Source organism: Pristiophorus japonicus, chromosome 6 (assembly GCF_044704955.1).
Source record: "Pristiophorus japonicus isolate sPriJap1 chromosome 6, sPriJap1.hap1, whole genome shotgun sequence".
NCBI lineage: Eukaryota > Metazoa > Chordata > Chondrichthyes > Pristiophoridae > Pristiophorus > Pristiophorus japonicus.
In genome coordinates, this window is record NC_091982.1 from 156,971,808 (window position 1) to 156,983,877 (window position 12,070).

At 46.1% G+C, this 12,070-nt stretch overlaps 1 protein-coding gene across 1 annotated transcript in view; it reads right to left on the minus strand.

Annotated features, from left to right (window-relative positions):
• Positions 1–12,070, minus strand: part of LOC139265830 (serotransferrin-2-like) — a 64,169-nt gene that overhangs the window by 37,072 nt on the left and 15,027 nt on the right. The window contains exons 3-6 of the mRNA XM_070883305.1: positions 11,113–11,215; positions 8,567–8,749; positions 5,654–5,798; positions 1,432–1,487 (exon numbers count right to left, since the gene is read on the minus strand). Of these exons, the coding sequence (XP_070739406.1) occupies positions 1,432–1,487; positions 5,654–5,798; positions 8,567–8,749; positions 11,113–11,215 (487 nt within the window). The remainder of the gene's footprint in view (positions 1–1,431; positions 1,488–5,653; positions 5,799–8,566; positions 8,750–11,112; positions 11,216–12,070) is intronic.

Below are 12,070 nucleotides of genomic sequence, written 5' to 3' on the forward strand. Positions count from 1 at the left end.
GAGAGGGGAGCAGTGAGAGATGCGGCTCGCAGGAGGCATTACCCGTGATACAGGGTGTACAGGCAGAGGTTGAGTTTCCTTAACATGTCCGAACAGCAGTGTCAGAGGTGGCTCAGGATGTCATGTCGGGTGATAGCAGACATCTGCAGCCTCCTAGAAGAAAACCTGCTGGACCAGGTGGCCATGTGTCACCAGTGGCTGTCAAAGTCATCACTGCCCTCAACTTTTTTGCCTCTGGAATCATACAGGGCTCTGCCAGAGACATATCCAGGATTTCCCAGCGGTACCTGCCCACAAGTGCATAAGACAGGTGACTGATGACTTGTTTGTCAGGGCCGGCAATTATATGAACCACGTCTGCACTGACATCAGTCAGAATGAGCAGGCGATCGGGTTTGCGGCTCTGGCTGGTTTCCCACAGGTGCAGGGCGTCATCGACTGCACACACATGGCAATCCGGGCACCCCAAATCAACCCGGAGTATCTGTCCACTGCAAGGGGTTCCACTACTTCAATGTGCAACTGATGTGCAACTACAAAAATATATTCCTGCAGATGTGCGCAAGGTTCCTGGGTGCTGCTGTGAGGCTTTCGCCCTGCGGTAGTCCAAGCTCCCTGATCTCTTCGCACCCGCAAGCAGCCTTAAGGGGTGGCAGCGGGGAGAGAAGGGATACCCACTTCAAATTTGGCTGATGACACCCATTGGAAACCCGACCAATGAAGCTCAACAGTGCTACAGTGAATGCCATGTGCCATCGGCAGGCTGAGGATGCGCTTCAGAGGCCTGGATAGATCTGCAGGCACCATTCAATATGCACCAGCCAGGGTCTCCAGAATGAAATTAAGAAAGAAAGACTTGCATTTATGTAGTGCCTTTCTCGAACACAGGGCATCTCAAAGCGCTTTACAGCCAATGAAGTACTTTTGGAGTGTGGTCACTGTTATAATGTGGCAAACGCGGCAGCCAACTTGTGCACAGCAAGCTCCCACAAACAGCAATGACCAGATAATCTGTTTTTGTTATGTGAATGTTTGTGGTATGCTGCCCGTGTACTATTTGAGTGGCCCGCTCAGAGTACAAAGGCGGTGAGGTCCTCATTTTTGCCTCCATGGCTGCCCCTGGCCTACCTCAGTGACCTCCTTCAGCCATGTGTCCTGTGTGCACCGTCCATTCCTCAACTGTCTGCCCCACTATCACCAGTCACTCCTTCAGCCTTCTGGAACCCCTTGTCTGGGCAACACTCACTTGTTACCACCCCATCCACCCCATTTTCCTACTTACCCTTTCCTTTGAGCATGCACCTCACCGCCCCCTGCCACCACCCCACTTCCAGCTCAGTGTCCAGTCGATCTTTAGCCACCACCTGTAAAGCACTATTTGTCGAAGAAAAGAGCTACAGAAATATGTTGTTGTTGTACAGATTCACCTACCTGGCACTGTGGTATGTTTCACAAAGGCCACTTCTCCAGCACCATCCTTCAAACACCTAGAAAGAAATGACCACGTCAGTCAGTTTACCATACAGAGCCAATCTCATCCCCCAATCTAGAATGTCATGGGGGCTTCATAACATAGTCAGTCCTTTGCACAAGTCTCTTGCGGGTTTGGACATAGAACATCATCATCATAGTCGGTCCTCATATCGAGATGACTTGCTTCCATGCCAAAAAAGGATGAGTTCACAGGTGTTTCAATGAAGGACCTAATATTCCAGATCCCGAACTTCATCCTGAAGGGTGGAAGATACCTGTGCGTGGATTTTTTTTAACGTGGGGTGGCCGTTGCATACCAGCCACCACACGGGCTTGACAGAGCTAGGTCTTGGTCCAGTGGCAAGGATTATCCAAGACAACTGGAGACCTGCTCTGCTGCACAAGCTTATTGCGCACACATATCGCAATGTGGGCTGGCCCGTATGGCAACATGCAATCAAGAGATGTTATTGCATCAGTTGTTACACTTTTTTATATTTAATTCTGAAGAAATGGCAAAATATAACGATAAAAACCCATAACATCGGCAAACGCTCTGGTGTACAATGAACAACCTTCCCCATGACTATCGACAAACCCCTGCTGTACCAGACAAGCCTCTGCTGTGCCATAAACAATATCCCCCATACTACTGACAAGCAACACAATGTCCCCACCTCCCCCCACACTGACTTCCAGATCAGGCACAACACAGGCTGAGTGCAGAGTAAGGCTCCCTCCACAGTCTTTCAGCAAATAATCCCAGGTCGGGTACAACAACAACTTGGATTAAATAGCGACTTTCATACAGTAGAATGTGCTCAGGCGTTTCAACACTTGGTGAGGATGAGAAAGGATGCTGAGCCAAAGAAGGAGAGATTAGGAGGGCTCACCAAAATCTTGATCAAAGGCGTGGCTTTTAACTCATTCTTAAAGCAGGTGGGAGAGGTTGGGAGGTGAATAGGTTTAGGGAGGTGAATGGGTTTAGGGAGGTGAATGGGTTTAGGGAGGTGAATGGGTTTAGGGAGGTGAATGGGTTCAGGGAGGGAACTCCAGAGTGGGATCCATGCAGCTGAACAGTGGGGTGAAGGTGGGGGAAGGAAATGCACAAAGCGGCAAAAAATCAGAGGAAGGGAATATTTTGGGGCAGGGGATTTGATTGTGGAGCTAATGGAAGTGACAGAAATGGGGAGGGCTGAAGCCATGAATGGATTTAAACACAAAGATGCGATTTTAAATGTGATGCGTTGGGGGACTTGGAACCAAGGTAGGTCAGTGGGGAAAGGGATTTGGGCAAGTTGGAATCGGACACAAGTAGCAGAGATTTGGATGAACTGAAGTTTATGGAGGATGGAAAACTGTCTAGAAGGCTATGGGTAGCAAAGGCTTGTATGAAGATTACAATGACAGACAGGGTGAGATAAGGCAGGGGTACAGATGGGGTGAGATAAGGCAGGGGTACAGATGGGGTGAGATGAGGCAGGGGTACAGATGGGGTGAGATGAGGCAGGGGTACAGATGGGGTGAGATGAGGCAGGGGTACAGATGGGGTGAGATAAGGCAGGGGTACAGATGGGGTGAGATGAGGCAGGGGTACAGATGGGGTGAGATGAGGCAGGGGTACAGATGGGGTGAGATAAGGCAGGGGTACAGATGGGGTGAGATAAGGCAGGGGTACAGATGGGGTGAGATGAGGCAGGGGTACAGATGGGGTGAGATAAGGCAGGGGTACAGATGGGGTGAGATGAGGCAGGGGTACAGATGGGGTGAGATGAGGCAGGGGTACAGATGGGGTGAGATGAGGCAGGGGTACAGATGGGGTGAGATAAGGCAGGGGTACAGATGGGGTGAGATAAGGCAGGGGTACAAATGGGGTGAGATAAGGCAGGGGTACAGATGGGGTGAGATGAGGCAGGGGTACAGATGGGGTGAGATGAGGCAGGGGTACAGATGGGGTGAGATGAGGCAGGGGTACAGATGGGGTGAGATGAGGCAGGGGTACAGACAGAGTGAGATAAGGCAGTAGTACAGATGGGGTGAAATGAGGCAGGGGTACAGACAGAGTGAGATAAGGCAGGGGTACAGATGGGGTGGGATGAGGCAGGGTTACAGATGGGGTGAGATGAGGCAGGGTTACAGATGGGGTGAGATAAGGCAGGGGTACAGATGGGGTGAGATGAGGCAGGGGTACAGACAGAGTGAGATAAGGCAGTGGTACAGATGGGGTGAGATGAGGCAGGGGTACAGATGGGGTGAGATAAGGCAGGGGTACAGATGGGGTGAGATAAGGCAGGGGTACAGATGGGGTGAGATAAGGCAGGGGTACAGATGGGGTGAGATGAGGCAGGGGTACAGATGGGGTGAGATGAGGCAGGGTTACAGATGGGGTGAGATGAGGCAGGGTTACAGATGGGGTGAGATAAGGCAGGGGTACAGATGGGGTGAGATGAGGCAGGGGTACAGACAGAGTGAGATAAGGCAGTGGTACAGATGGGGTGAGATGAGGCAGGGGTACAGATGGGGTGAGATAAGGCAGGGGTACAGATGGGGTGAGATAAGGCAGGGGTACAGATGGGGTGAGATAAGGCAGGGGTACAGATGGGGTGAGATGAGGCAGGGGTACAGATGGGGTGAGATGAGGCAGGGGTATAGGACACATTAAATACAAAGGAGTGTCTTCCCCACTCTGCTCCAACAATCCTGTAATGTGCCGCAGTCCAAACCTCAGACAGTGCCACTATTGCACTCGGATGTCATTTATCCATTTCCCACAGCTGCCATCTCATTGGAGTGCTACAATTAGCCTCAAACCTCTAGGTTACAGAGGGTCAGATCAGCCAGGATTTCTGTTCCTTAGCACTATCTTGCTATCTCTGTTGTGAAGTGTCTTTGTTGTTTTATTCATTCTGTAGTTATGGGTGTTCTGGTAAGGCCTGCATTTATTGTCCATCCCTAGTTACCCTTGAGATGGTGGTGGCGAGCTGCCTGCTTGAATCAGTCCATGTGGTGAAGCTACTCCCATAGTACTGTTAGGGAGGGAGTTCCAGGATTTTGATCCAATGACGATGAAGGAACAGCGATTATATATCCAAGTCAGGATGGTGTGTAACTTCAAGGAGAACTTGGAGCGTCTCCCAAAGATACTTTGACAAGCTGCAGCAGTACATCCTGTAGATAGCACACAATGTGCTGTTGGTGGAGGGAGTGGATGTTTTAGCTAGTGGATGAGGTGTCAAACAAGCAGGCTGCTGTGTCCTGAATAGTGTTGAACTTCTTGAGTGATGTTGGAGCTGGACCCATCCAGGCAACTGGAGAGTATTCCATCACACTCCTCACATGCCTTATAAATAGTGGAGAGGCTATGGGGAGACAGGAGGTAAGCCATTCACTACAGAAAATCCAGCTTGCTCTATTAGCCACAGCATTTATGTGGATTATCTAGTTGACATTCTGATCAATTGTTACCCCATGGATGTTGATGGAGGGAACATATTTGATAAAGCAGCTGAAGATAGTTAGGCAAAAAGCACTGTCCTAAGCAACTCCTGCAGTGATGTCCTGGGGCTGAGATGATTGGTCTTCAACTACCAATACCATCTTCCATTATGCTGGGTATGGCTCCAGCCATGGGAGAGCTTTGCCCATGAACCCCAAAATACCAACAAAATACAGGCTAAATAGTATAACATATGCTTGATAAATGCCCCTAAAATACCACTTAACCATCTCCCTTTTTCACTCAAGCACTTTACAGAATCGTTCTATTTAATCTCTCTCTCTCAAACACACGCATATACTTTTTCCTTCCTCCTGCCCTTTATTACATTTCTTTATAAATGCTGTCCATCTATAATCTCTTCCAGTTCTGATGAAGGGTCCACACTGGAAACCTTAAAGCACCTGTTGTCTCCACTGAGTGCTTCCAGCATTTTTTATTTTTCAATAGTATTTCATGTGGGTTAAAAAAGAAACTTAAACACTGGCTGGAGAGATTCAAGGACATTGTTACCTAATTGTCAGTGGACACATTTTGATCAATAGGTCCCTAATACCAACCGATTAAAAAGGAAGAGTTTTGAATTTGTTTCGATTAAGCTGTGCCCAATAACCAGAGGAATGGAACTTGCTGTCCTACAGAAAGGTTTGATGATTCCAGCCTTCAGAAACTTGCAATACCTACTGAAATGCTCCTGAATAATCGTAGTAGGGTTCAACGTGCGATCGTTTGCAGTGATCCTCATCTTTTCCTATACACAGTTCACACAGCTTAGGAAAATTTGGCTTGGCACCTGGGACACAGCTGGAGGAGAAGAAATTTTCCACAACTGGAAACAGAATGGAAATGAATATGCAATAAGTGAGAGATTGGACTCCAGGCCATTGGTGAGCTAAGCTCAAATAGAAAGTGGAAAGTAACTTCAACAAAATAAACACAAAGGCCTTTATTACGCACAGTTTTTGTTGTATGAGCCCCAAGTAATCCCTCCACACTCCCATTGCTGCTGAGAGAGCCCTAGCCTGACTGCTGTGGTGATGGTCCAGCCTACCCTCTGCCCTTCAGCTGGTCCCCTCAGATCTCCTTCTGGTTCGGGCGCCCATTTCTTCCCATCCTGTCATTGCTTCACAAAGAAATGCTAGGTCATTTCAGAGGGCAGTTAAGAGTCAATGTGGTTGACACTTAACTTCCCTCTGAAATGGCCTAGCAAGTCACTCAATTGTACTAAACCGCTATGGCAAAGTCACTGTGGGAGTAGCTGTAAGAAGGCAGCTCACCAGCAGCTCCTCAAGGGCAATTAGGGATGTGCAATAAATGCCGGCCTTCCCAGCGATGCCCACATCCCGAGAATGAATACATTAAAAAAAATTAAACACAAAGAGACCGAGGTAAGAAATAGGGAAAGTGGAAAAGAAGGAATAACTGAGGAAAACATCAGGGAGGCAAAAGAGGTGAGGCTCGATAGAGAGGTGAGGCATAAGAAAGAGAGGCAAAAGATAGGAGTGGGCAGAAACGGAGAGCGAGTGAACCAACAGAAGAGAAAAGGCGAGTGAGTGAGTTAGTACCAACCAGGAAAAGACGATACAAAGATAAAGGGAACCAGGAGAGGAGAAGAAATAGAAAAGGAGGGAGAGGGGAAAATAAACCCCAGAAGGGCAAAGGAGAGAGAGCAACAGAAGGGAGAAAAAGAGCGAGGGAAGGGCAGGTGAGAAAGACAGAGAGGGAGGGAGGAAAGAGGGGTACAGAGTGGAAGGAGAGAGACAAACAAAGAAGGGAAGAGTGGAGAGAAAGGGGAGAGGAAAGAAGGGAAGAAAAAAGGAAGGTTAGAGAAAGGAAGAGCAAAAGTCAAAGGAAGCCAGGGAGAGTGGAGAGAGATGGAAGGATAGAGAGAATGGGGATGGAAGGGAGAAAAAAGGGGAAAGAAGAAGGGGCAGAAAGGAAAGGGAGAGACAGATATAAAGGGAAGATGCAAGACACACGGGATGGAGACCAAGGGAGACAAAGGGAAAGAAAGATAGAAGTGAATGAGGTGAAAGAGAGAGAAGTACAGAAGGGAAGGTAAAAGAGACAAAGAAGTGAAGGAAATATGCAGAAGGGAAGATGAGAGGCATAAGAAAAGAGAGAGCGAGAGATCCCAACAGGGAGCAGATCGTGAGAAAAAAGGTGCGATGCACGCAGAAGGTAATGAGGGAAAATCTCTATGAGAGATTAGTATCACTAATCTTTAGTCGAGTATGTGAGAAGCTGGGAGACTTTTGATGGAGCCATTGGTAATATTGGGCCAGATTTTGCAGTCAGAATAACAGCGTATGGGTAAATGGTACAGTTACTTCAGGCGAGGTGCGGTTAAACGCCAATATCCAAATGGTGCTGCCCGAGTTGCTCCGCCATTAGCTTTGTGAAAGCGGTATCTCACTGTCTGCCTCACTATTGAAATACATTGAAGGGTGTGAAGTTGCTGTATTTGCACGGTAGATATGAACAGTACTTGCCACAGAAAGTTAAGTGTTGCCACCCTTTTAACAACATGATAAGTGTTAATTACTGCCAATCAAACTCTCTGGCACTGAAAATTAACTATTACAAGTGTGGAGTCTCATTCCTTCAGGTATTAATTGTTGTTGGAGATTTTAAAAATGTCAAATGTAACATTTTTTTTTAACTTTTCCTTTCTGTTTCTTTTCTCTCTTTCTCTTAATCCAATCTTTCTTTCCCTCTCTGTATCTGATTTGACATTGAATTCACCCACTCTGTTTTACACTTCTTTCTAAGTCCTTGGGCTGTTTATTTCCCAATCCTTCAATCTGATTGTTAAGGAGATATGCAGTTGCTTTTCCTGTTCACTCAGGTCCCAGATGTCCGGTGTCCTTCCCTGCCCCATTACCAGCTCGCACTTTCAGCAACTTAGTGGGCAAAAATGTTTTGAGCTGAAGAGTGCAGGCATCAGTTAAATGAACGACAGATGCCGTTTGATGCCCTGCTACAACAAAATCTGTTCCATTGAATCAGACAGTTTTTGTTTGTTTATCCCTAAGGATTATACGTGTGAGCTGCAAGCTAGCCTGAGCTTTAAAAATATAACATTTATACTTTCAGCGGATATTCCCATTCAACGTAAGCATGGCGGAAATTCAGGCACACACTGTCTGCGATTCACTACTCATTACAGTCTGATAATTATGGACAGTGCACACCCTAATTTCTGATATGCCCCGTCAGTGATAAAACTCCTCACCATAGATGCAGGTTTGTAAAATTCCCCTTGTACTGTACTGTTCCCTCATCCCACAATTCTATCACCTTTATCATTGCTCTGCCACATTAACTACATATGGAAAAGGACAGGTGTACCGTTACCTCCAGGTCTCTTTCTGCATCTCCTTTTGCTAATTCTATTGCATTCATTAATGTACTTGTGGCACATCTTTTCCTAATGTGTAACACTTTACATTTATCACAATTAAATGAAACCTGACTTCCACCCAATTGTGCGATTGATCTAAATCCCTCCACACATTATATTAAATGCATCTTCTACCTTGAATGTTCTCAATATTGAGTACATTTTTGACAAAAGAAAGAAGGGCAGCATTTTACCATTTTCAACAGGGCTCACTTCATCCCAAGATGTCAGATTGTGTTTCAGAATGGTTCCTATCGGTATGATCCAGCCGGCAGATTTACCAAGGCCAGTGTGGCAGGATTTCTTGTTCGCCAGATTTTGGAACCCAAAGTTGCTTCCTTGCTTCACCACTGCGACAGCGTAATAACAGGAGCTCCCTGTAACACACAACGCACAGTCAGTCATATCTCAACCACTGTCCACACCCACTGTATTTACATATATATTGCTGTTATTCTACATGTCATGCTGGAGATGAAATGAGGTGCTTGTGGAAACTCCGAAAAAAGCTCTGGAAACAAATTTGAAGTGATAATACTGCTCAAATATCTTAAAATATAGTAAGTAGGAAACCGAACAGAAATTATTGAGATCATTGCAGAGTGAGGTCTATCACAGGTTACAGAGATTGCTGTGGAGAGGGGTCCATCACAGGTTACTGAGATCATTGTAGAGTGAGGTCTATCACAGGTTACTGAGATCCATGTGGAGAGCGGTCTATCACAGATTATTGAGATCACTGCGGAGAGGAATCTATCACAGGGACTGAGATCATTGTAGAGAGCAGTCTGTTACAGGTTAATTGAGATCACTGTGGAGAGGGGCCTGTTACAGGTTATTGAGGTCGCTGTAACAAGGGGGCTATCGCAGATTATGCCTGGAAAGCAACCAGCTATTGAGGATCTTAAGGGAAAGGGGTTATGAATGACTTTTGTGTTAATCAGCTGTTTTAGTGGACCCAATAGTCATATGAAAGCTAAGTGGTTTACAATTAATGTGCACATGGTCAACATGATCCCCTGGACTGGTTTTGATCACCTGACAGGGTCGGGGAGGTATTTTCCAATTTTCTTTCCTTAATTAGCTCTGGGGTTTTTTCTGGTTATTTGTAGCCACTGCCAGGAGATTGGAAGGGAGGAAGTGTAGCACCTGTTACACACCAAATGTTGGACACTCCATTAATAAAAGATGTCCTCAACTAGAACCTTTCTTATACGCAAAGCTGCCAAACATTTGTTTCAAAATATCACATCTTGTCTGACCTGGCAATGATAGTGTGTCGACACAAGACTCCCAAAGCAAGTGTTCTACTCGGAACTCCTACACGGCAAGCGAGCCCCAGGTGGGCAGAGGAAACGCTTCAAGGACACCCTCAAAGCCTCCTTGACAAAGTGCAACATCCCCACCGGCACTTGGGAATATCTGGCACAAGACCGCTCTAAGTGGAGGAAGAGCATCCGGGAGGGCACTGAGCATCTTGAGTCTCATCGCCGAGAGCATGCAGAAACCAAGTGCAGATAGCGGAAGGAGAGTGCGGCAAACCAGATTCCCCACCCACCCTTTCCTTCAACCACTGTGTGCCCCATCTGTGACAGAGACTGTAATTCCCGCATTGGACTGTTCAGTCACCTGAGAACTCACTTTTAGAGTGGAAGCAAGTCTTCCTTGATTTCGAGGGACTGCCTATGATGATGAGTGTGTCGAGCTCTGCCAGGGCAATGTATACGACAGATCTGGGTGGAAAACTCACAATAGGGGTGAGCACCACAATAGAGGTGCTATTGAGCAACTGCAGGTATGAGGTCCATTGTAAATAAAGTGCTAGCTCTACTTTTTTTTAAAAAACAGTTTTGTTGTCAACATTTACAAAAGAACATAAGAACATAAGAAATAGGAGCCGGAGTAGGCCATACAGCCTCTCGAGCCTGCTCCGCCATTCAATAAGATCATGGCTGATCTGATCATGGGCTCAACTCCACTTCGCCGCCTGTTCCCCATAACCCCTTAGCCCCTTATCGTTTAAGAAACTATCTATTTCTGTGAATTCCACAACCCTCTGAGATAAGAAATTTCTCCTCATCTTGGTTTTAAATGGGCGGCCCCTTATTCTAAGATCATGCCCTCTGGTTGTAGTCTCCCCCATCAGTGGAAACATCCTCTCTGCATCCCTCATAATATTATACGTTTCGATAAGATCACCTCTCATTCTTCTGAATTCCAATGAGTAGCGGCCCAACCTACTCAACCTTTCCTCATAAGTCAAACCCCTCATCCCCAGAATCAACCTAGTGAACCTTCTCTGAACTGCCTCCAAAGCAAGTATATCCTTTCGTAAATATGGAAACCAAAACTGCACGCAGTATTCCAGGTGTGGCCTCACCAATACCTTGTATAGCTGTACCATTGGCCTTCCTGATCACTTGCTGTACCTGCATACTATCCTTTTGTATTTCATGCAAAAGTACCCCCAGGTCCTGCTGTACTGTGGCACTTTGCAATCTTTCTCCATTTAAATAAGAAATTGCTCTTTGACTTTTTTCTGCCAAAGTGCATGACTTCACACTTTCCAACATTATACTCCATCTGCCAAATTTTTGCCCACTCACTTAGCCTGTCTTTGTTCTTTTGCAGGTTTTTTGTGTCCTCCTCACACATTGCTTTTCCTCCCAACTTTGTATTGTCAGCAAACTTGGCTTCGTTACACTCGGTCCCTTTTCAAAATCATTAATATAGTGATTACCTGTGGTATTTTCAGCTACGATCGGTTTCAGGCGTGGCTCAGGCAAGAGGCCTCCCTGATATATATCTCCACCATCCACAGTTATGGCATCTGCATTTCCAGCCTGAAAACAAAAAACTTGTATGTTATTAATAGAAACTGGGTCCCTGCTTTTCAATAAATGCAATGACTGAGGATATCGCTTGTTTCTCCCTTTTATTGTATCACCTCCTCTCCTGAAATCCTGAATTGGCTTGGAACATAGGAACATTAGGAGCAGGGATAGGCCAGTCAGCCATTTGGGCCTGCTCCCCCATTCTATTTGGTCATGGATGATCTGCATCTCAACTCCATTTACCTGCTGTTTCTTCATACCTCTCGATAGCCTTACTTAACAAAATTCTTTCTCAGTCTTGAATGCTCCAATTGATTTAGTATCCACAGGCTGTGGCTCAGTGGATAGCATGCTTGCTTCTGGGACAAAAGGTTGTGGGTTCAAATCCCACTCCAGGCACTTAAACACATAAATTTAACTTGACAGTGCAGTGCTGAGGGAATGCTGCATTGTCAGAGAAGGTGTCTTTTGGATGAGATGTTAAACTGAGATATCTGCCCTCGCAGGTGGACGTAAAATATCAATTTGAAGCAGAGCAAGGGAGTTATCCCCAGTGTCCTGGCCAATATTAATCTCTCAAACAACATCACAAAAACAGATAATCTGATCATTATCACATTGCTGTTTCTGGGAGTTTGCTGTGTGCAAATTGGCTGCTGTGTTTCCGACATTAAAACAGTGACGACACTCCAAAAGCACTTCATTGGCTGTAAAGCGCTTTGAGACGTCCGGTGGTTGTGAAAGGCGCTATATAAATGCAAGTCATTCTTTCTTTTAGAGGAGAGAGTTACAAATTGCTATTACCCTTTGTATTGAAAAAGTGATTCCTGATTTCCCTCTTGGATTGCTTTGCTCGAATGTTAA